General features: G+C 51.0%; 1 protein-coding gene across 3 annotated transcripts; it reads right to left on the reverse strand.

Annotated features, from left to right (window-relative positions):
• Positions 1-5,726: 5,726 nt before the first annotated feature.
• Positions 5,727-24,321, reverse strand: FOXRED2 (FAD dependent oxidoreductase domain containing 2). Of its 3 annotated transcripts, none has more exons than XM_070789762.1 (9): positions 24,246-24,321; positions 23,066-23,614; positions 20,858-21,109; positions 20,456-20,722; positions 19,956-20,122; positions 16,509-16,674; positions 14,887-15,128; positions 13,586-13,756; positions 5,727-6,249 (listed from the first exon to the last, which is right to left on the reverse strand). In XM_070789762.1, exons 2-9 carry the CDS (start codon positions 23,611-23,613, stop codon positions 6,212-6,214), a joined length of 1,851 nt encoding a protein of 616 aa, XP_070645863.1. In that variant the 5' UTR covers position 23,614; positions 24,246-24,321; the 3' UTR covers positions 5,727-6,211. The 3 variants fall into 3 exon arrangements, with proteins under 3 accessions (XP_070645863.1, XP_070645861.1, XP_070645862.1); XM_070789760.1 differs by lacking the exon at positions 5,727-6,249 and adding an exon at positions 7,713-10,544; XM_070789761.1 differs by lacking the exons at positions 5,727-6,249; positions 24,246-24,321 and adding exons at positions 7,713-10,544; positions 24,110-24,199.
• Positions 24,322-24,674: the final 353 nt, after the last annotated feature.

Below are 24,674 nucleotides of genomic sequence, written 5' to 3' on the forward strand. Positions count from 1 at the left end.
GTTCACAGTCTGAGTGGTTATATGACTTGCCCAAGGTCGTGAAGCAGGTAAATTGGCAGAGCCCCATCTCTCACACCTCCATTTCAATCTACACTCCAGCCAGTGGGAATCATTATTTCATAGTTTGCTTAAATCTCTCTTGTATGCTTGTGCTCTGTAGTTGCTACTCCCAATGACTGGAAGGCTTTTCTCTCTACTGTCCATCTGAGGAAATGCTGCCAGCTACCAGATTAGGCATCATCTCTGGGGACACATACCTGATGCTCTTCGAGTGGGGTTAAATTGCCTCCACTGGGCTTCCACAGCCCCTGTGCATCTATCAATCAGTCACACACTCAGTGCTCGAGTTTGCTACTGTTTACTCCTCACTCACTATGCTGTCAACACCTGGTGGTCTCTGTCTCTCCGTTGCTTACTTTGGAATACAGCTGTGTGTTGTTGTGCACGTGTGCTCAGTCGTGTCTGACTTTTGCGACCCCGTGGACTAGAACCCGCCAGTCATCTCCATCTATGGAATTTTCCCGGCAAAAATACTGGAGTGGGTTGCCATTATATCCTCTAGGGGAATCTTCCTGACCCAGGGATTGAACCTGCCTTTCCTGCCTTGGCAGGTGGATTCTTTACCACTGAGCCACTTGGGAATCCCTGGAAGGCAACTGTGCTCACCGCTATACCATCAACATGCTGATTTTGGGGCTTGGATCATCATAGTGGGTGCTCAGTGAGTATGTGTTCCAAGAACAAAGAACAGGGACCCAAATCATACCTTTGACTCCAGATCCTATTTTCCCTACCACATTGCATGGGCTAGTTGTGCCTTTCCAAAGTCATTGCCATGTTTTCCTCCAGTTCATTTTGGCCACATCATGCTGTTATTTGTTCTCTGTCCAACTGGCAGGTTCACTGGCTCACTCCCCAGGCAGGCAGGGCCACAGCCACAGCTGTTCAGGGACCTTCCTCTGGGATAGGGTGATGACCTCCTTGAAACAGGTCTACATTCCCTGGTCAGCCTTCCACTAAATAGAGTCTCTTATCTGTTGTGGGCAGAAGACCAGGGACGGGCATGGGCAGGCATGGTCTCCTCCACCTTATCTGAGCTCTTGTTTTTGCCTCTGCCTCCACCTAGGACTGGAGCCAACAGTGATGATCTGTAGCAGGACCCCAGACCCCCTGCCTCGCCTGAGGTCAGCGTCCGTTGGTGCAGCTGTTGCTGTTAATGCCAGATGCCATCTGGCAGGGGCGCTCCCATCCTGACTGTTTTCATTTCTGTTTTTCTGTATCTTCAGTGCTTTATCTTCCAGGGCCTCTTTGTTCAGTCGCTAAGTCACGTCCAACTCTTTGTGACGCCGTGGATTGCAGCTCACCAGGCTTCCCTCTCCTTCTAATTAACCCTGTTTAGCATTTCCACAGCATTTTCTAGAAGGTCAATTTCCCTGATGAATCCACATCCTGAATTCCAAAGGAGGACCAATCCTGTTTATCCTCACTCCATAGTCACTGCACCTCCATTGACCTCAGGCTTCTCTGCTGAGAAATGGGAAGAAGGAGGCCTTCCTCCTAGAGGGCTGTGAGGTTGCAAGAAGGATGGAGCGCAGGGTCTGGCACGTTGTTAGTGCCTGATGATGAAGGTGTCTTCTTCCACCTGCAGGGTGAGAACCTGGGAGAGGGTGGCACTCACAGTGGGCTGCAGAGGGGCTGGAGAGGGGCTTCCCAGCCCTGTGGGGGGTCCACCTGCTCAGCCAGAGCTGACCTGTCCTGGCTCTGGTTCAGTTACGAGGCAGGCTCAGGGCTCAGATGTGAGGGGAGGAGAAGGAAGCTAGGACTGGCAGTCTGAGCTAGAGTACAGCTTCTGCCCTCTTACTTACGTACTGCAGGGTTTTTCAACCTGTGGTATGTGAGCCACCTGTGGGTTTGAGAATTCAATTTAGTGGGTTGTGAAAGTCGCTCAATCGTGTCCGACTCTTTGCGACCCCATGGACTATACAGTCCACGGAATTCTCCAGGCCAGAATACTGGAGTGGGTAGCTGTTCCCTTCTCCAGGGGATCTTCCCAGCCCAGGGATAGAACCCAGTCTCCCATATTGCAGATGGATTCTTTACCATCTGAGCCACCAGGGAAGTGGGTTGTGATCAGCTTTTAAAAAAACAATCATGGGACTTCGCTGGAGGTCCAGTGGTTAAGACTCCTCACTTCCACTGCAGGGGGTGCAGGTTCAGCTCCTGGTCTGGGAACTAAGATCTCATATGCTATGTGGCACAGCCAAAAAATAATAAAAGAAAATCAGACTTTTTCAGAGTACATTGCATATTTTAAGTATTATTTTGTGAAATATTTCTTGGTGTTATGTCGACATATCTTTGTGTCCTAGGTTGTGATAAAGAATGTATTTCTTACTGTGGATCATGGTCAAGGGGTTTGAAAGCTACCGATCTATTGAAGAGTTACCAAACATCTGACACTGTTCTGAACACCCTTTATGTATTAATTCATTTACCCTACAACCCTGTAAGGTTGTTACTGTTACAGCCCTTGTCTTAGAGATAGAGAAAATGAGTCACATAGAGGTTAGGTATCTTGTCCAGAGTCATCCATATAGTAGGAGGTGGAAGCTTAAAGGTGATGTACTTCCCCTAGCAAGGATTTAATTTAACCTGAGACATTTAATTTAACCTCTTCCCCACCCACCCCTAGGACCAGCCAGCCAATCTAGGGCACCAGAGGGCAGTGTCAGGCTCAAACCCTTGCAGCTGGTGGTGAGGCAGGTGGGCAGCAGCAGTTTTCAGCCGTGGCTCTAAGGAGAGGCGCCCACACGGTGGCAGTATGGTCTCGCAGCCTCCCCTAGGGCTGGCCACCATCGCGGGATCACAGCTACCTCAAGTCTTCAGGGGACAAGGCCGTGGTACAGGTGCCTCTCGGAGACCATGTGTTTGGGGATTTCATGGCTGGAGGGAGGTACCTTAAAATAAAACACAAAGACAGAGATGGTGGGTCACAGTCTAAATTGATAGTGAGTTTCTCTTCAGGAGGTGTTGCTCCTGTATCTTTGCTTTTTGTCTTTTGTGTGTTTTTTAAAGCACTGTTGCAGAACAATTAGAATTGTGACTTATGTTTTGCAATTCAGGAAGCTGGTTTCATGTGATTCATGTTCTGTCACGTTTCCAAGAATTACACAATGTCCCCTCACCCCTTTCTGAATATGAAGACGAGCCTGAAACAGTGACAGTACCCTTAACTCCTAGACTGGCAGGACCGCCCTCCTGGGACGGTAGGTCTGGAGTGTCATGGCTGTGATGTGGTGGTGGGGGGTGGTATATGTTATTACCTCCCTTGCCCACCCCGTGTCCTCAGGAGACACATACAGGCTGGGCACCAGGGCTCATTCTAGATTCCACTCACTGTTGAGGTGAGGCTCCTCACGTGTTCCTGTCTGGTCAGGTCTGGTGGCTCAGATTCTGTCCGGCAGGGCAAAACCTGCAGCTGTGAGATGCTGTGGAAGGGTCGCAAATGAGGACCTTTCTTGGCCAAATGCTTCCTTCACCCTGTGGCGCATTCCTCTTCCCGGTCTTCAAACAGGAGCAGCCATAGGGTAGAAAAATAAGCCCTAGGCCCCAATTTGAACCACATCCTTCTTCACCAGCTCTGCCCATGACCCACTGCCTGACCTTGAGCACTTTGGTCAACCCTTCTGGCATCGTTCCTTATCTGTATGAAGTTCTAACAATGCTTACTCCACAGAAAGGTTAAGAACTTTCATAATAAGGAAATAATGGCCAGCACATCTGTGGTCCTTAACAGATGACTTCCAAATGTTCTAGCACTTTTCATATTTCAACTCATTTTATCCTCACAGTAAGCAGAATACTGTTATTAGTCTCCTTTTACAGCAAAATACTGTTACAGTTGCATTTTGTATTTTATAGGAGAGAAACTGAGGTCCTGAAAGGATAAATAACTTACCCTAGATCATGAATCAAGCAAAGGGTAGGGCTGGGACTCACCCAGGCAGACTGGCCCCAGGAGGTGTGTGCGTAGCCCTCTAGTTCTACTATGTATTTCATATTATCTTTAAATAAAACATAGTCTGTAAATACTCTTTGAAGAGGTAGCCTTTATTGTAAATAGTCTTTTTTGTTGTTGTTGTTGTTGCACTGTGTAGCTTGTGGGAAATTAGTTCCCCCACCAGGGATCAAACCGGGGCCCCTGGCAATAAAAGCACTGAGTCCTAACCTCTGGATTGCCAGGGAAGACCCCCAGACCTCACATCTTGATAGGAGTTGTATAAGTTTTATTATTATTGTTAATTTTATTTTTTGCTGTACCACATGGCATGTGGGAACTTAGTTCCCAACTAGGAATTGAACCCCCACCCCTGCAGTGGCAACTTGGAACCTTAACCACTGGACTGCTAGGGAAGTCCTGTTGTAGAATTTTTGGCCATCTTTATTCTACCGCAGCGTCTCACAGCAGAGGCTTCAGGGTGCCTCTTCTCCTGGTAGACTGAGTTATTTTACACTTAAACATGGCTAGGGTTAAGGGGCTCATCTCATACATTTTTGTAGTTGCTCTATTTCTAACCTACTGCTGTCACTACAGTCGTGTCCGACTCTGTGCGACCCCATAGACGGCAGCCCACCAGGCTCCCCCGTCCTTGGGATTCTCCAGGCAAGAACACTGGAATGGGTTGCCATATCCTTCTCCAATGCGTGAAAGTGAAAAGTGAAAGGGAAGTTGCTCAGTTGTGTCCAACTCTTAGTGACCCCATGGACTGCAGCCTACCAGGCTCCTCTGTCCGTGGGATTTTCCAGGCAAGAGTACTGGAGTGGGGTGCCATTGCCTTCTCCGTTCTAACCTACAATGATGGCTTATAACACACTGAACGTTTTGATACTACGTTGCCATTTTTTTCTGTTGGTGGCACTCTTCTGTATTTAATTAATTTATATGATTTGGAATTTGAGAGACTGGTCTGAGATGGAATATTTCAAAGAGATTGAAAAAACCGGTGACAGACTTTTGAAGGATTTTGCAGTTGGCACTAAACTTGGGACTTTCTCCAGAAGAGCAGGCAAATCAGTCTTATTCATGTAGATGTAGGAGTGAGACAGTCTGTTGGTCCTTTCTTCCCTGCTTAAATACATCTGTTGCATGCCATTTTTTATTTTGGGGTTGATGGATCAGTCGTGTGATGTCCTTGGATTAAATACTTGGGCTAAAGCATCTCATATATCTGCCCATCGACTTACTTTGTAGCAGATTTACGTTCCGTCTGGGATGCCAGACTGAAGTCAACGCTTTTTTTAAAGCCCACAGCCTGACAAAAAGCTTTCCCCAGTCAGCATTTTTACCATATTTAAAAAATATAAGCATCTGTAGGGAAATGATGCAGACTTTGGTTGCTTTTCTAGGGAAGAATCCAACATGGCTTTTGGGGCTGATGTTGTAACTGATGAGAGAACCGAGGATCCTGAGGCTGAAGCCTCATCAGGGCTGATGCTCTGGACTCCAGAGCCGTCCTCTTCTCTTGAGTCATCCCACCCTACTTGCATCGCAAGATGTCTGGTTTGGTGGAGTGGATTCATACTCTACTTGAGGATACTTTTGTAGAATCAACATTTCGACACTTCTCTTCGTCCTATGGGCACACTTTCCTAGGTTTGGTAACTGTTTGGTCTCTTGACTTCTTATAACCCAGTGTCCATATGAAGGAATCTCATAGGGACAGTAATAAGGAGATGGTTGCTTTAATGGTTTAATATTTAGAGGATGGCTCAGAGGAGGTGGATTTTTGAAACACCACATCACTGACTTGCTATGTAATGGGTTTCTGCCTCAGGTTCCTCATCTGTAAAATGGGAAGAGTGATATCTAGTACCTCTTAGGGTTGTGGTGATAATTAATATAGCAAGCTATTTCATGCATGTGTTACTTGTCTATTGCTGTATAACAAATAACCCCCCAAATTCAGCATCTCAAAACAAACATTATCTTGAAGTTTCTGTGGATCAGCAAACAGGAAGCAGCTGCCTGATTCTGGCTGGGTGGTTCTGGCTCAGGGTCTCTCATGAGGCTGTGTGTGAGTTGCTGGCCAGAGCTGCAGTCATCCAAAGGTAGGACTGGGATACAGTGTGCTTCCAGGCTCACTCATATGGCTGTGGGCAGAGCTTGGTTCCTTGCCACATGGGCTGCTCCACATTGGATGTCCCTTCACATTCAGTATGACAGGTGGCCTCTCTCAGAGCGAGGGACTCCTAGAGAGAGACAGAAAGCACAGTTTTTGGTAGATGAAGGCCATAGTCTTTTTTATACCCTAATCTTGAAAATGACATCTTGTCACTTCTGCTGTATTTTATTTGCTAGAAATGAATCACTAAGTCCACCCACACCCAACAGGAGGGGGTGAGGCTCCACCTCTCTGGGGGATAAGTATCTAATAATTTGTGGACATACCTTTAAAATCACCACACCAGTTCTGGGCATATAGTAAATACTCAGTGAATGATTAGGTGTTATGCTGAGCTTAGCAGACAAATTCATTTCTTGGTGAGTTGATTTCCAGGAAGGCTTTAGGGACACCCCACTTTTATCATGCAAAAGGAATTTGGGGCTCATATTAACCTTGAGATTACATTCATTTTCTTGTCATTTGGGAGGGAAGATTCTTCCAGAGGCTGGTGGTGTCCAGCTGGGTCTATCAGTCCAAAGAGTCTAGGAGAGGAGCACACGTCACTTAAAGTCCCCTTCTCTAGACCGAGCACATTTTCTCCCCCGACACCTGATGCAGTGTCTTCTCAACTGAGGCCAGCAGATGGCACCAGTGGCACCACCTGGACCGGGGGGCAGAGCCCATGCCCTGCCAAGGGCTCCCAGCCCCTCCTGCCCCCAGCAACTCTACAGTCCAAAAACAGAGATGGTTTTTTAAAATAAATGAGTTTATTTCACCATGGAGTATAAACCCAAATTTGGGCAAAAGAGGAAAAAGGAAAAAAAAATCTCTGCAAACCTAAAACCTCCTCAGTTTCCCTTGTATATGGTTTTCTATTTTTATATCGTTACAAGCAGTTGGAACTACACTTTCGTATCCTGATTCTTTTCACTTAACTTTGTCACACATGTACTTGTATCAATATTATGTAGTCTTTTACCACTTTTTAGAGTTTTTGAGGGCTGTTCAATATTCATGGGCTGAATGTACCATAGTTTATGTAACTATTCTCCATTTTTCTCATTTCATTCTGTTCTTAATGTAAAAGATAATTTGCTTATTATTTATTTTATATATGTTGTTTTCTGCCATAATTATTTTTGCCCATGCTTTTTGCCTTTTAATATTTATCATTTTCTTTAAAATAGGTATATTAGCAGGATGGTTGTACCTAGAAATGGTAAACCTTTTCCCCTGGGGAATTACTCTGTTGCTTCTAAACTTGGAAGGTTCTTTCTTTTATTATAGTACCTCCTCTTCACCTCTAGTTTCTATATGGCTTTGAAAAATTAATCTGAAATTAATGTTGAAGTATAATATGAAATAGGGGTCTAAATGAGATTGATTTTCTTCCCCAAGTTAGTAACCCATTGGTCCAACATCATTTTTATTTACTTATTTAATTTTGGCCATGCCCAGGGCATGCGGGATCTTAGTTCCCTGAGCAGGGATTTAACCTGTACCCCCTGCATTGGGAACTTAGTCTTAACCACCAGACCACCAGGAAAGTTCCAGTCCAACATCATTTATTGCACAATCCTGTACAATCTTTTCCACTGATTTGTGATTCCCTTTAAAAAACATCTCCATCTTAGAACAGGCTCTGCTTCTGGCCTATTGTTTCATTGATTTGTCTGTTTTGCATGTGTAACTTTATAATATTTTCAAAAAGAATGAATGGATGAAGTCAGGCCTTAGCTAGGAGAGGGGCTTGATCTGGCTGGAAACAACAAGATCTGCTAGAGGGCTGTCTAAACGTGACAAGGAAAGAAACTGAGGCAATGAAGGACACATGAGTCCATACAACACAATAGGAAGATAGCAGACAGCAAAGATGCCATGCCTAAGGCAGTGGGCGCTCAGGGGCCAGGATTTACAAAACAGGTCCCGGGGGCCGGGGAGGGTAGGTTGCTAGAAGCAAGCAAGATGTAGACAGGACTCCAGCCAATGCAGCAGTGATCTTCACAGGAAAAAGTAGTTCTCTGAAGCCAACTATTAATTTACAGGAAAAATACCAGGGAATGTGTGTCTCATTGGCTGAGTAAGAGCTGAACCACGTCTTATTAAACACAAATAAGGCTGGTGATATTTTGATGGAATTAAGAACTTGGCACATGACGGGAAGAGCAACAGATGTCACGTACTTAGGTGTCAGTCAACTATTCGTTACAGCACCTTGAACCAGGGGCTCAGCCAGCCTTTAGTAACTGGGTAGGTGAGATGTGTGTAACAGGATTTGATAATATGGGTACGGCTGCTAAGTTGCTTCAGTCATGTCCAACTCTTGTGTGACCCCATAGACGGCAGCCCACCAGGCTCCCCTGTCCCTGGGATTTTCCAGGCAAGAACACTGGAGTGGGTTGCCATTTCCTTCTCCAATGCAGGAAAGTGAAAAGTAAAAGTAAAGTTGCTCAGTCGTGGCCAACTCTTAGCGACCCCATCGACTGCAGCCTACCAGGCTCCTCCGTCCATGGGATTTGCCAGGCAAGAGTACTGGAGTGGGGTGCCATTGCCTTCTCCAAATATGGGTACAGTCCTAATTAAATAATTTATTTTCATACTAGTCTTAACCACTGGACCACTAGGGAAATCCCAAAAGATTTATTTTTTAAAAAAAGTTTAGGAAAAGGAAGGGTGGACTAATGGGACCCAATTTTGGTTACCTGTAAACAGTGTGAAATACAGCAAATTCCACAGCCTGGGATTAGGGAGAGACCCTTCACTGAGAAGTTTCAGCTCTCTGCAAACTATGCCAAGTCTTGCCATGGGGTAAACACATCCTCCCTGACAGGCTCAGGCTTTTGGAGTCTCACTGTTGTGACTGCAAATACCTGGAGCACAGACAGCAGTGCCAGGGGTAAGGGATTTTGGACCTGGCCGTCATGAAGAAGCTGTTCCAAGTAAAGGGCAGCGGATCCGGAAAGCTTGTGTCCCTACCATTCTAAGTGGACACATGAAGGACTTACTGGTAAGAACCAGTGAGAAAGCTATCACCTGTGATCCCGGGCTTTTGAGGAAACCACCATGATTATTTTCTGTACAAATGCTTTCCCATGGCTTACTCATCAATGGGACTCAAATACCTGATGAGAGGGTAAGAAGGGACAGGTTCCTGGTGAGGAGGGACAATAAAAAAGCCAGAATAGCTCAGGGAACCAGAAACTACATTCATCATAGTTATCTTACAAACTCATTTATAAATGATTTCTTGCCCATGCTAAGCTGGGTTCTGTATGGAACAGTGGGGTGAATCACCTCCAAGAGAATCCCCACTGATAGCCAGCGTGGCGACCATTTCACAAAACCTGATCTGGCAGGGCAGAGGCGAGGAGGCGCTGTTTGGAATGCCAAAGGGCAGGGGAGTGGGATGAGAGAGAGAACAGAGGGGGAAGGCAAGTCAGGGAGGGTGGTCCTGGGGAGAGAGCAGCTTGGCAGAGACCCGCCTAAATAATACAGCCTGCAGGGAGCTGTCCTCTCTCTGCCCTCATTGGGATTTTGAAAGCAGAGATGGGGGCGGAGAGGCAGTATGGTGAAGGAGGGCCGGCCTTAGGGCTTCCCAGACTCCTGGCTGGGACCCCGGAGATCACCTGACCTTTCTCAGCTGGTGTTTTCATCAGGGGGTAATGGCCCCACCTGCCCTACTTGGTGGAGGACCTTAGAGCCTTTGTCTTAAAGTGCCTGCTACAACCCATATGAAGATGAGGGTGGATTGCACTTGTGAAACGCTGCACGGGTGGGTGGAATCCAGGGGCCTCAGAAGAGGAACACTGGGCACTTGACGGGGACAGAGCTGAGGCCAGCCTGGTGTTCGTGATATCTGGCTTGCAGACAAGTCTGGCGTGGAAGGCGGCTCCCTTCCATTTGGCAGATGATGCTGTCCCTGGACCCCTCTTCCCAGAAATCCCTGAACCAAACAGGAGGGGAGACCACCGTGTGGCCGCCCTCAGCCCATCTGTGTCCTCTGTGTGGCTTTGGTGCGGTCACCGCGATGATCTGAGGGGGGTCTTTGGCAATCACGTGGGAGCACGAAACTGCGGGGAAGAGGAAGGCTGACTGTGAGCCTAGTGGGAGCAGCCGCCCATCAGAGCTCCTCCTTGTTGCTGTTGAAAGGTGAGACCGGAGGCCCTGGAGCCAGAGGGTGCCCTCCTGGCCCGTGGTCGCCAGGCCGCTGGTCGCTGGCCCCCTGGTGCTGGCCCATGGTGGCAGAGTCCCACAGGAGCCCGCTCTCCACGCCGTGCTGACGGAGGCTCTCAGTTCCCACGAGCCCCTGCGTTCTCAGGTAGCCCTGCTGGCAAAAGGGCGGGAGCTTCTGGTGTGTTAGGGCGAACAGGAAACAGGACTCTGCACAGAAGTAAAAGGAGATGGGCTGAGAGCTGTGGAGACAGGGGCAAGGGGAGGGGCTGCTGATGCCCTCGTGGCCTCACTGCTTCCCTCCAGCCTCTGAGCCCAGGGGCCGACTGTTCTGGGTATCTCATGTCTGACCTGGGTAGCCGTGGACCCCATCCCTCCCTGAAGTTGTAAGACTAGGAACCGCCTTGACATTATGGGGAAAAAAAAGTTCCAAAGGAAAGCAAACCAAAGAGATGGCCCAGCTCCCAGAGATGGGGGCCTGCATGCTGCTGTGGGTGGCGCCACTGGCAGGGGCGGGGGGATCTCACCCACTCAGGAGCAGCTCCTCGGCCTTCTCTTCCGGGAGCCACCCTGGGGGGCTGGGATCTACTGAAACCCGAGTGCCTAGAGCGTGTGCTCTGTGACAGGCGAAGCTCCCACAATGAGAAGCCCACGCACAGCAAAGAAGACCCAGTGCAGCCAAAAATAAAATAAAAAAAATTTTTTTAATTAAAAAAAAAGCAAAGGATTAAGCAGATGTGGGCTCAGGCTTCTGAGGGCTTTAGAGACAGGATGGGAAGATGGCGTGTCAGAGAACCATCCTGACCTCCTGTCTCAGTAAACAGGCACATTATAAAGGGTGCTATAAGGCTCACATGAGTGATCAGGCTGGGAGTGCTACAGGAAAATATTTCTCACCTTATCTCTGACTTCCAGTACAGAGGGCCCTTGGCAGAATGGGCCACAACCACCCTCTCTGAGTAGGGAAGACAGCAGATGTGGGAGAGGAGGGAGGGGTTGCAGTGAGGCAGCCTTTTGGCAAGCACCCCCTACTATGACATACGTCACCCCTTCTGCAGGGCCAAGGGGCAGAGAAGCCCAGCAGATCTGGGGCCAGAACTAGCAGCTGCACATCTGCTAAAGGGAGGGAGGGGAAGCCCACCTCTGCCAGCTAGCCCTTTGGGGGAGGAGTCTTGCATGTTCAAGGCAGTGATACTTGGTGGCTTGTACTGTTGAGTATATCTAGGAGGTAGGAGCCAGGAGGCTCAAAGGGCCTGTGGTGATGGACTGGTGGGAGCCATGACTCAGGGCTGGAATACACCCCCTAAAAGGTTCCAGCATCTCTATGCTCCTGAAACCTCAGGAAATAGGTAGGCATTTTGCACCTTCAATGCACAATTTCCTATGGAAGCATACAGTCAGAGCTGATGTCTGCAGGATACTGGTACTTCAAAGCTGTTTTAGCTCTGCTCTCTGAAGTACCCCTGCTGGAGCGTCTACATACATTTAGACTGTTGACTTCAAGTACTGTTTTCAGCCATCTCCCTTGGTACATACATTTTTTATTTCAAGGTGAGCTGAAGGATTCTTGCTCTCTGACCTGTAGGCCAAGGACTGACTATCTCTAACCTGGTCTGATACGAATAGTGCCTGATATGCAGCCACTGTTTCAACAGATATTTGCTGAACAGAAAAAAGAAATGGCTATCCTAGTAATTCGGAGAGTTAAAAAGTAAAAAATTAACTTTTTAAAGTTAAAAAAATTCTGGCTTGTTTCAGTCAGTTCTGCCTCTGAATCATGAGACTTCTCTTCCCAAGTCCCTCTTTGGGTTCGGCTATCAGAGCTGTCTTCCAATTCACCAATTTTCCCTTCATCTATGTCTAATGTGCTACTAACCCTGACACTGAGTTCTAATTACAAGTTGATACTTTTATTTCCAGAGGTTCTACTTGGACCTTTCTCAAAATTGCCCATTCAATATCCTTCCATTCTGTTTTTAGTAACCCCTTTTTTACTTATTCACAGAATCTATACATACTTTACATCTTCTCTCTGACCACTCCAATTCATACAGTCCCTGTAGGTTTGATCCAACAGTGTTGTTTCTGTTGACACTCCCGCACGGTCATTTGAGTTCTTACGTGTTAGTGATTTCTGCTTGGGAGTTCATCTTCCAGAGAACTTTATCTGTGGGAATTCTTTGAGGTCTGGCTTTAAAGTCTATTTCCTCACAGAAGACTTGCAATGATGCCTGTGATTTCTGCATCAAGATGACAGTGTGAACTTTGGCCCCAAACTCATATGAATGAGGCTTAGTGGATGGAAATTCTCAAAGGAGGTTTTTCCCCCTGCACTCTACACAGAGCGAAAAATCCTGCATCTCCTGTCTCTCCTGGGAGTGCTTTCTGGCTCCTAGCTTACCCACTGAGACCCTGGCTTTATTTGAGGTTTTCTGTACCGACCTCTTAGGGCTTCCCAGGTGGTATTAGTGGTAAAGAACCTGCCTGCCAATGCAGGAGACACAGGAGACGCGGGTTTGATACCTGGGTTGGGAAGATCCCCTGGAGAAGGAAATGGCAGCTCACTCCAGTATTCCTGCCTGGAAAATCCCATGGACAGAGGAGCCTGGCGGGCTATAGTTCATGGGTCGTAGAAGAATCAGACACAAGTGAGCAACTAAGTACACACATACGGACCTCCTACCCTGCTCCAGCCTCGCCTTGCCATCCCCAAGTGCTGGTCAGTTACGCAGGCTCTAGACCCCTGATGACCAGCAGACATCACCACCTCCGGTGTGTGTGCATGCTTTTCTTAGTGTCTGGCTTCTGGGGGGTTCCCTTATTTTCCTGTAAGTTCTTTAAAGAAGACGTTTTACTCAGTGTCTGCATGCACGCATGCTAAGTTGCTTCAGCCCTGTCCAATTCTTTGTGACCCCATGGATTACAACCCGCCAGGCTCTTCTGTCCATGGAGTTTTCCAGGCAAGAATATGGGAGTGGGTTGCCATTTCCTCCTCCAGGAGCTCTTCCAGACCCAGGGACCGAACCTGCGTCTCTTATGTCTCCTGCGTAGGCAGGTGGGCTCTTTACCACTAGTGCTACCTGGGAAGCGCTAGTGTCTGCAGGTGTGCTGTACTGGGAGGGGTCATAGGAGACAGACGTCTCAGGTGCGGGTTTCCAGACGTGTGTCCTAAAGTTCCACAGGGCGCTGATCTACCTGGTCTTCTTCACCTTCCAGCTCAGTCTCTCTGTCCTCCTGGGAACCTAACTTACCTGCATAGAAGCTTCGCAGGTCGGTATCCAAACAGTTCTCCAGGAAGCGCCTCAGGGGCAGGATGTGTCCCACCGGGGCCGTCCAGTCCGTCAGGAAATCTTCCACGACGTGGTGGAGGGCTGAGGGCCTCGGAAGCGGCCAGCCTGCCGGGCGGAACCTCACCTCCTGCTCTGTGGGGAGGAGAGGGCACCACTTCAGAGCGAGTGCATGGCTTCCCAGAGCTGCAGCCCGGTGCCGCCCCCCCATCCTCTTCTGCTTGACCTTCCTGACACCCCTCTGGTCAGCTGGTTCAGCTGTCCTTCCAAATGTCTGAAAGGCTGATGTGAAGGAGAGGGACTAGGCCAGACTCACTCCTGTGGTGTCAGGGGGAGGAACTAAGACCAGTCACTTGAACTTGGTTTGCTTCTAAGACTTCCACGGACTGAGATCTGTTGCGGCTGCTTTGAAACTGGTCTTTCTGTGAGTAGGCTCTGGGTCCTGTCTCCAAGGGGTCTTAGGGCCCCTCTAGTCCAGTTTCCTATCTGGTGGGGTGCCCCTCTGTGTGTCCCCATCACAGGGCACCAAGCCATGACCATTCCTGTACCAGGAAACTGTGAGGGGCCTGTCCCAGCCTCGGCAGCTTTCAGGATGAGCTGCTGCTTATGAGTGTGAACCTGGGTTCCTGTCACTTTTACCCGCTGACACTTCCTCTGCCCTCTGGTACAACCCCTAATTTTAGATCATCCTCTTCCAGGTGATATCCCTTCAAGTTGGGAGGCAGGATTTGTGTTCCCCAGGTAGGCCATCTGTCCATAACTACTCTGTACAGGGCACCATGCTGGCATTCTGTGTTATCTCATCCATTCTCCTCTTACATGGAGGGTATCACTGCCACCCCATTTCACACACGAGCAAGCTGAGGCTCAGAGGGGTCAAGTAATGGTGCAAGGTCACACAGCGAGGGAAGGACGACCCTGGGAACACTGCCCAGCTCTCCTGCTCCTTCCTGTGCTAATCTGCTCCTGTCCCTTTGCTGTTCCCCCTAGAGTCAGTCTCCAGACCACCTTCCATCCCCCGTCTCACTCCAAGGTCAGCCTTCTCTGGACACAGTGACAACACTGTCCCTCTTACTACTGGAGGCAATCACGGCACTCCATGTGTGGCCTGCTGTGGGTCAGAATCTGGGGACGGCATTGATCATTCATAGACCGCTTGCTCCACTGAGACTCTGGGCAGGGCCCCTGGTGTTCCCCCTTTCATCAGCTGAGGGTACCGCATGAAGGCGCAATGGTGTTGGGGTCTGAGGGGGGCCCCGGCTCACCGGTGGGGAGGTGCCTGTAGTAGTAGATGACAGGATGGAGGAAGTTGGACAGCCAGGCGTCTTCCATGTGCCCCACAGAGCGGTCAGAAAAGAAGACGTCCTTGTCGGGCCCAGAGTAGTTCCGGCCATACTCCATGTTGATGACGAAGAGGCCGTGCCTCGCCCTCTTTCCTGTGATTGTCTCCAGCTGTGCCAGCATCTGCATGGGGAACTCCTCCAGATACTCAAAGGTGGTGGCATTCCTGGGGACAGGGGCACACAACTGGGGTGAGACCCTGGGTGCTTCAGCAGAGGTGACAGGAGCGTGTGTGCTGTGCACGCACCACCTCTCCTTCCTAGAAGCGGCCATCAAACAGCATACAGACTGATGAGATCCGAGCATCTCACCTGAATACTACTAGAGCCTAGACTTACAGGTGTCAGAAAGCCGGGAGGAACCTGAATGGGTGTCCAGGGAAAGGGTGAGACAGGCTGAGACCAGTGACAGAGAAGCCCTACGAGGGAGTGAAGGCCTCTGAGTGCTCCAGAGACAGGAAGGAGGCTGGTGGGGCCCCAGTGGAGCCGACAGTGAGGGGCAGGAGAGGTCAGCAGGGGCAGGTCAAGGAGGGCCATGTGTGCCACGATGGGAAAGTCTCCTGGCCCAGGAAGTGGGGTTGAGGGCCTTCAGAGGGTACTGAAAAGGGTGAATTCCAAGTGACTCAAGTTTTAAAAGAATCATTCCGGCCACCGTGTTGAGAGCAGACCATGGGGGCCAAGGCGAGAGGCTGCTGTATCAGTGCAGGAGGGGGATGCTTTTGGTGTCCAGACCAAGGTGGCAGTGGTGGGGCTACTGAGAGGCAGGCAGGTTCTAAACACAGTTTGAAGGTAGAGTGGACAGGATCTAAGAATGGTGTGAGTGGTGAATGGGTGTGAGAGAGACAGGAGTCAAGCGTGATGAGGGAGGTTCTGCTCTAAGCACCTCTGAGTTTCCTGCATGTCCCTCAACCTGGTGTGCTGCTGCACCCACTGGCTCTGGACCAGGCTGTTCCTTCTGTGGCTTCTCACCTGCCACCTGTCCTTTCAGACCACACATTCCCCCGCCCCCACCCCCAGCTCTGCTCCCTTCCCTGCTCCTGAAGGTTTCCTTCTAAGGGAGTGACCTCTGTGATCTGTTGCTTATCACTTCTTTGATAAGGAGCTGGCTGGCCCAGGGAGCTCTTAAATCCCCACAGGTGGTCATCTGTCATCGCTGCAGGCCACTGCTTATGTGTTTAGTGCCAGATGCTTTCCACCAGTTATCTTTACTCCTTCCTACAGCCCTGCAAGGTCAACGTTATTAGCTCTATTTTGCAGATGAAAGAAAGGCTCAGAGAGGATAACCTGTCCCAGATCACACTGGTAGAAAGTGGCAAAGCTGTCGTCATACCCATGTCTGTCAATCCGTCTGTCAGCAGAGCTCATGATGTTGATTTTCCCCAGAAGAGCCCAGTCCCCTCCCTCTCTGCCACCCCAGTCCCCAGCCTTCTCCATCTTAGGAAGGAACCACTGGGCTGTTCCACACATGCAACAGGAAAAGAAGAGCAAGACAGAGTAGGGGGGTAAGCTGGTGGGGATGGGGGCAGGAGACGGGGAGGACGACTCACTCCTTCAGCAGGACCACGTCGGCCAGAACACTGAACATCTGGTAGAGCCCAGAGGCCTCGTTGATGCGCCGGATGATGGCACTGGCCAGGTGTGTGATGGGGTGCTCGGTGGAGGGCCAGGCCACGCCGTGGTGGCGCTGCTCCAGCAGCCGGTGGACGGCACGCACTGAAACGGCCAGAGGGAGAATGGCAAGCTGCCTTTAAAATGTTACCTTTCACCTCTGGGAGGACGCAGAGTCCCCATCAGCTCTGATTCGGGACACACTCGTGTGCATGGCTCTGAGAAGATGTGTGTTCAGAGCTTTAGAGGAGGGTTGTACAGGTTTTCTGAGAAGGGCTGGAGGGGAAGTGTTTCTGGCTTAACGGTGTCTGTCGGGTGACTCAGTTCTCCTCTGGTGGGACAGCAACCAGAGAGGACCGTGAAATGAATGGGTGTGGCTAGATTTGGTCCCCAGGCCTGAGACTGCCTGTTTCTGCTTTAGGCCACCTGCATGTAAAAGTCCTGCCACTGCACATGAGACACGTCCACACCAGACCCAGAGCCTTTCTCTGCAACCTCTCGTCTCCCCATAGCCCCCATGTCTGTCAGAGACTCCCAGATGGAGAACCTCTGATGGCTCCCTCTCCTTCACAGCCAAAACCCAATCTCAGTTCTACTTTGAGATACTTTGTATATTTCTGGAAGGATAGAGAAGAAACAGTTATCTCCAACAACAGGGAACATTTTCTGTGGACCTGGGGCTGCCCTTACACAGCTGTGACACTGAGCCACCCCACACAGCTGCCTGCCTCCTCGAATCAGCACAACACCCAAGTCTAATAATGGCAAAGACACAGACAATTCACGTGACAAGAGACTCAGTCTGCCAACGGTCCCAGGAAAGGATGTTCAGGCTCATGAGACAGACAGACAGAAACCTGGTTCTCTGGAGGAAACAAGGTTAGGCTGAGTTTTGTGAAAGGCTGAGGAATTACATGGCTAGGGGAGTGGGGCAGGTGGCCAGACAAAAGGAGCACAGGTGCAAAGACATAAAACCTTGAGAGAAATGGGCGCATTCTGAAAAGGAGGCAAGGGCAGGCTGGGCAGCCGAGCTGGTGCTCTCCTGTATGAAGCTCTGGACACCATACCGAGGAACCGGCTGGGGAGCCCCTGTTTTTTGTTCGGACATGTTGTTCAAACAACAGTGTTTTGGTGGGTATCAGAGTGGCTGGATGGGAAGCCAGAGAGACCAGTGGCAGGAAGACCAGTCAGGAGAGACAAAGAGGCCCTGAGTCAGGCAAGCGAGGCTGGGATGGAGTGACGGGGGAAGGGAGGGGCAGGGCTCCCAGCAGGCCCTACCTTCCGCAGCTACCATCTCTCGTCTTCTGTGGCTTTCCTCTGCTTTGCTGTTTTCTACTTGCCTCCCTTGGGACCTGTTTCTCAGCTGAATGATGAGCAAGGTCGGGCAGGATATACCGTGTACAGCTGCACTGCCCCTCCCCCTAGGCGGGTCCTCAGCCAGGAATAGTGACCACAGGTCTCAGTGGCCTGTCCACCCAGAACTGTTTCGCATTTGCCTGAAACTCAGTGGTGAGCTGGGAGCCTTTGAGTCAGACAGGTGTGGATTCAGATGCCACCGCTGCTTTCTGTTGGCTGGGCGACTTTGGATAAGTGACTTACGTTCTCTGTGCCCCCATTTCCTTCTATGAAAAAGGGAACTGAAATAACAAGATCTGTCTTATGGGGCTGTTGGAAGGATTGAGAATGTGAGATAGGTGGGGTTTCCCAGATGGGTCAGTGGTAAAGCATCCACCTGCCAATGTAGGAGGCGTGGGTTTGATCCCTGGTCTGGGAAGATCCCACATGCCTCGGAACAACTAATCACATGTGCCATAACTATTGAGCCTGTGCTCTAGAGCCCAGGAGCCACAACTACTAAAGCCCAGGCACCCTAGAGTCCGTGCTCTGCAACAAGACAAGCCACCACAATGAGAAGACACACACGGCAACTAGAGGAGTAGTCCGTGCTTGCTGCACCTAGAGAAAAGCCCACGCAGCAACGAAGACCCAGCACGGTCAAAAAAAAAAAAAAAGAAGAAAGTGATCTGGAGAAAGATCAAGGGACGGGGGAGGCAAGAGAGAAGGGGCAGGACCTGCCAGGACAGCGGGTACAGGGAGGGTGGCGTGTATAGGAATGTGAGGAGGGTTTCCTGCTGGGGACACAGCTGGAGAGGGAGACTCTTCCTATTCCGTGTGAGTGTGTCTGTGTGTGTGCAGTCTGCAAATATTTTGGTAAACAGACAGCGAACACTCTCTCCTTGGTTTTCTTCCCTGACAGCACACATGGGGTATAAAATATATCATCTGGAAATCAACAGCAAAACATGATTATCTTTCCATGCCAAACTGGAAGGAGAGTGAAATGCAGAAACTAGCATCAAGGCAAGTGAGGCATCAAATTAGATGCAGAAACATCAGGAAGAAGGACCCTTATGGTGTTTTTATGGTCAAATTAACTGGCCTGTGTAACACTAGTCATGCAATAAAGCACCCATCCAATGGGCTACCCAGAGTGTAGAAAACTGGCACCGTTGGTACCGAGAGTTTTAAAAAAAGAGCTGAGATAATCTAAGTGCCATTTTTAATGAAATTTGTTGGTACCCAAAGAGTTTATGTGTACATAACGCTTTTCAGGTGCACTGCCTCCAGGAATTACCTTATTTAGTCCTTACTATGGCCCCACGGGGAAGAGAGTTCACCTCATTTACCTCTCTGATGTCAGGGGAGGGCCGACAGGCTTAGGGAGCCTCACAGTCTGAGACCACCCAGCCGTTCCCCGAGGTGAGCTGTCCCCAGGCTCAGCATTACTGCCAGTGTAGGTACGTCACCCACACAGGGCTGACGCATGGAGCATGCACCCCCAGGTTACACCTTATCTGGGACTTCTCTAGACCAGCGGGCCCCAACCTTTTTGGCACCAGGGACTGGTTTCATGGAAGACAACTTTTCTACAGACTGGAGGGGGGAAGGGGATGGTTTGGGGACGATTCTTATAAGGAGCACACAACCTAGATCCCTCGCACTCACAGTTCACAGTAGGGTTTGCACTCCTATGAGAATCTAATGCCGCCACTGATCCCACAGAAGGAGGAGCTCAGGCAGCACTGTGAGTGATGGAGAGCTCCTATAAATATACATGAAGTTTTGCTCGCTCACCTCCTGCTGTGCGGCCTGGTTCCTAATAGGCCACAGAATGGTACTGGGCCATAGCTCAGGGGTTGGGAACCCCTGCTCTAGACATATCCTCAGACCATGAAAACCCACTGCTGTCTGCCCCAGATGGGAATTTATGACAATCACTGCTGATAAGCAATCCCTTTAAGAGTGCTCTAAGGGAATAAGGCATGTGTTTGCAGACCCTAGGGATGGTTCTTTCTGGGGACAGCGGCCCTCTCTGCCAGGCTCACCTGTGTATCGGAATCCATGGATGAAACCCCCAGCAGATTTCCGGTAATCCACTGAGTGGCTGGCAGTCCCCAGGATGAAGAGGCCCCGGCTCCCTTTGGATTCATAGCTGGCTCTGACCAGGGGGTATTTCTCGCTGAGTTCACTCCCTGAAGAGAGTCGGAGTGACCTGTGAGTGGAGAGGGTTGTGAATTAAAATCACTGCTGTGTATGAAACACTTTTTACAGGCCTGGCACTGAGCTAATTTAAACCACACCCCAACCCTAGAAGGCAGGTATGATCATGTCCATTGAACAGACAGAATAACTGACCTTCAGGGTCAAGATGTGGTGGGGCAGGGACACAGCCAGGACTCAAGCCTGACTGGAGCCTGGGCTCTGGGTCCCCGTGTGACCTGACAGGAAGATCCGTTCAGGCCCTTCGGTGTCTCCTTGTCCACCCGGGGCCTGAACCAGAGGGCTTTGCTGAGAGATCTAGTTCCTCCCCTCCATCTGGACTCACTTGCTGAAAATGGAGAAGTCAAACTTCCAGCCCAGGCAGCGGATGACCCGGTCATAGGCCACGCGCATGGCAAAGTTGTCATTGTTGTCCTGGGGGAGGGGGATGGCGTCGGAACTCTGGTTGAAGAACTCCTCCATGAAGAGCTTCAGAGTGATGTGAAACTTGCCCTTGTGGTCTTTCACGATGGCCAAGTCTGTCAGGTCGGACTCGAGCAACCCGTCCAGGGACTTAAGCTGATAGGTGTCCAGCAGGCCATTGTTGATGGCCCTGGGGGCCCAAGTGAATGTCAGGAGAGACAGAGAAGTGTCTGTGCTAGGTGAAGGAGACTCAGGGGCAGGGGTGCTTAGTCGGGGTGGGGGGGGAAGGGGTGGGGCAGGGCAGCACACACACCTCCCAGCATACCTGAGGTCTCCGACGTAGTGGGTGGCCCAGGAGAGCCGGACCCGGGAGCGGCTCAGCATATGGATAAAGTTGGTGACACTGAAGATGTTCTCTGCTGTCTCAAAGGCCGAGTTCCCCCGGCCTAGGATCAGCACATTCTGACCCTCGAAGTCCTTGGGATCCACAGACACGGACTCATACCCATCCACATATTCGGAGCCAGGGAAGTCCACCTGGTTGGGGACCGACAAGCCAGTGGCCACAAGAAGGACGCTGCAGGTGGGGGACAGAGGGAGGATGGCTTATCCTCTCAGCTATGAGACCACTAAGTAAAAAAATCCCTCTTTGGGCCTGCCGCCTGGCTCGCCGGCCCCACCCAGACTGCTAGGTCCTAAAGGAAAGCAGGTCATTCATTCCTTTACCTACTTCCTGACCTGGCCCAGTGTATCTGACACTTTACCTCAGCCCCCTCACTGAATGATCCTTTGGGTATAGTTTGTTTTCACCTTTCTGGGATTATACCAAACGTGAGAATCAGTTTTAATTTCTGACTCTAGAGAGGGTGACACCATGAGAAACTGAATAATTCACTTAATTTTGAACACAGCAGCCATAGCCATACCAAGTACCACCTTCATCATGAAAATGAAACCAGACACTCTGCTTTCCCCTTTCTTACTTCCCTGATAGATGCAGAATCTGCTGAGCAGAGATTCTGTACGAGTCCCTGTACTAAGTACTTTCTGAATCATCTCACTGCTCAGAGCAGGTCTGCGTCGGTGTTATTTGGCCTGTGTTACAGGTGAAGACTGCTGGCTCCAAGTGAGCCCATGGACTCCATAGCTCCTCAGATAGCAGAGCTAGAATCTGACCAAAGCCCAGCCTAATTTCAGAGTCCTGCTCTTTCTGCTGATGGGGATTATAATCTTGTGGTGGGCAAGCCAGGAGCTGGACCCTGCGGCCTGCAGAGGAAAGAGTGGATAACAAGATAGTTTCAAAGACAGGAACAGGTGGTCTGGAGAAAAGGCTTGGGCAGGCCCCATCCCCCCTTGTTTTCTGAGCTGTCCACTGGCTTACATCTGACTCCCCTATACTGTAGCACTTCTAAGTCCTAAGATGCGAGGGTCCAAACTGACCTCGCTCCCTAGGCTGTAACAAGCAAGGAATAAGGCTGGGCCTCAGGCAAAAGGCTTGAGAAGATGAACTGTGATGGAGCACCTGCCTGGGGCCAGGTGCTAGGCTGACAACCAGGAAGGGGGAGTCAGTCTGGTGGGGCGTTAAGAACACAGGCTTCAGAGTCAGAAAGACAAGTGCAGTCAAGTGGCAGCTGCTACTTATTAGCCGTGTGACAGAATACCAGTTACTTAGCTTCTCTGAGCCTCAGTTTGTCATTCATAAAATGGGGATCAGTGAACCTCCTTCATAGGGTCCTTGTGAGGATTAAACAAACACAGTAGAATGTGTAACTCTGAGTTGGAGTTGTCTACACAATATTAAGCTTTCTCCCAAGCCAAAGCAAGCTAAAGCTGAATGCTAGCAGCCCTGCCTGTTGTGCCTGGCTCTCATTCAGTTCTGAAATCCTACCGAGCCCAGCTAACACTTACTGGACACTTGCCAGCATTTCTCAGAATGAATTTTGGGGAATGCAAGTTCTAGGAGATGCGCTACAAAAAGGGTTTTGTAGGTGCATAAGCTCAGATAATGCTGAATATTTTACCCAATGTTGGAGCCCTTCAGTGAATGTGAAAATATTTAAGACTGAAAAATCCTGGAGGAAAGAAATGGTCAGAATTTTCAAATATCTTTGGGCACACACATTTCTAGGAAACACTTGGGAAATGATGGATGAACTGAACCTCTGTGTACTGGATTTCAGTGGGAACAAAGATGGGGAGGGGGCTTTCCAGTTGGCTCAGTCCATAAAGAATGTGCCTGCAATGCAGAAGACCCAGGTTTGATCCCTGGGTTCGGAATATCCCCTGGAGAAGGAAATGGCAACCCAGTACAGTATTCTTGCCTGGAGAATCCCATGGACAGAGGAGCCTGGTGGGCTACAGTCCATGGGTTCCCAAGAGTTGGACATGACTTAGCGACTAAATCACCACCAAAGATGGGCTGAAATGCCCTTTTCCTCCCATTTCTCCCACACCTATGGGCCAACCAATGGGTTTTCTTCCTCCCAGAAAGGCCCCAGCTTCAGCAGGTGAGCTCTGCAGCCAGGTTCCTTACCTACACTGGTATGCCTGGCCCCGGTGGTCGGTCAGGATGAAGTAATGGCCATTCCAGGCCCCGCGATCCTTGTTCACAGTGACGTGGGCAATGGTTGTGTTATACAGCACGTGAAGCCCCAGCCGCTCTGCAAAGTCGCTCAGGTAGCGCACCATGTCGTTGGCGTCGGGATAGTAAGCGTCCGAGTAGTGTCTGAAGAGCAGCCGGGGGTCGTGGCTGAGCAGAGAGTTCCAGTCGTGACGCAGGTTGAACTCGGCATTGGTCTTGCCGGTGTACCGCTTGTTGATGCTGATGAGCTTGCGGTGCCGGGGGTAGCGCGTGAAGAAGCTGCCCGGCACTGGGGCGCGTTCGAATACCATGTAGTCTCTGCCTGCCCTTTGCAGGAAGTAGGCCATCTGCAAGCCCGCGGGCCCGGCGCCCAGGACGCAGTAGTCCCGATGCACGGGCGCCCAGGCCTGGGCAGGGCGCAGGTAGAGAGCCAGGTGCAGGGCGATGGTCAGGAGCGGCCCCGGGGCGCCCCACAGCGGGGCGGCGGTGGAGAGGCCCATCCTACGGCAGACCAAAGGGGTGAGGCCTCGGACCAAGCTAGGCCCCTCGAGGCTGGGGGACGGGAGCCAGGAACTGGGGGCCTAGAGAGAGGCAAGGGCTTCCCCGAGCGCTCACTGCGATTTAGGGCGCAGCCAGAACCCAAAGACCTCTGACCTCAACTGCCCAGACTGCATCGTTTCTAGCTCGGATCTGGGCTCCCTCCAGGAGTCCCGAACCCCTCCATCTTCCTCACGACCTTACTTCCCAGGGGCGCCGGACTCCTTACTGCCATGGTAATAAAAGGGTGGGTATCTTCCCCAATTTCCCCTAATTTCTGGGGTGCCCAACACCCTCCTAGGGCCTCCCGAGGCCAGACCCTTGAGAGTCACGTCTTTTGGCCTCGCCCCCGCGCTCCCGGCTCCAGCCTGGAGGAGGACTGGGCTGCACGGTCCTGTCCCCCTCCCGCGCCCGGCGCCCTGGCCTCTTCGGTCACGTGACAGGGATGCCCCGGCACACCTGCCGCGGAGCCGCGCGAGGCCACTCTCCTGCAGACGCGCGGCATCCGGGAGCCGCTCCCCACGCGTGCGCTGTGCCCACGCCCGCAGCTCCCGCCTCCCCGCCCGCCGGCCCACCGCGCGCACAGAGCTCGAACCTCCCAGCCGCTCCGGAGACAGCCCGCAGCCGAGTCAGGCCTCAATCGGCCGGCCCGCGCCTCCGCGGCGGCCCCGCCTCTCCCGCCCGGCCAATGGCAGGGGGCAGGGTCACGTGGCGAGGCGCGACACGGCGGGCGGGGCTGGCCAGGGCTGGGCGCCAGGGTGCCAGCAAGCGAACCGCACGTGCTGTGCCGCCCGCCCGCACCCGCAGGGAGCGTGGTGGCAGGGTTGAAGATCGAATCTGGCAAGGGCGCGGAGCTCTTTAAAACTGTATATTTATGCTTGTAAGGCAGGCACGGGAGCAGATGACTTTGGGAGATAAGCCCCCGTGACACTTCATTAATGTGGGAAAGGAGTAGTTGGCTACCCAGTACTTTGAAACTGGAAACCAAGTTGGTGAAACCAGGACCAGTAAGGCAACTAAGGAG

The sequence above is a fragment of the Bos indicus genome, chromosome 5 (assembly GCF_029378745.1).
Source record: "Bos indicus isolate NIAB-ARS_2022 breed Sahiwal x Tharparkar chromosome 5, NIAB-ARS_B.indTharparkar_mat_pri_1.0, whole genome shotgun sequence".
Classification (NCBI taxonomy): domain Eukaryota; kingdom Metazoa; phylum Chordata; class Mammalia; order Artiodactyla; family Bovidae; genus Bos; species Bos indicus.

What these genes read in the sequence shown, in the direction of transcription:
- FOXRED2 (XM_070789760.1), bottom strand. Translation starts at nt 23,613, where the DNA reads ATGGGCCTCTCCACCGCCGCCCCGCTGTGGGGCGCCCCGGGGCCGCTC. An exon ending in CTACAGGCACCTCCCCACCG is followed by an intron (nt 13,757 to 14,886) that starts GTGAGCCGGGGC and finishes TCCTCCCCACAG; the next exon opens with AGCAGGAGGTGAGGTTCCGC. An exon ending in CCTGCGAAGCTTCTATGCAG is followed by an intron (nt 10,545 to 13,585) that starts GTAAGTTAGGTT and finishes ACTTCTGTGCAG; the next exon opens with AGTCCTGTTTCCTGTTCGCC.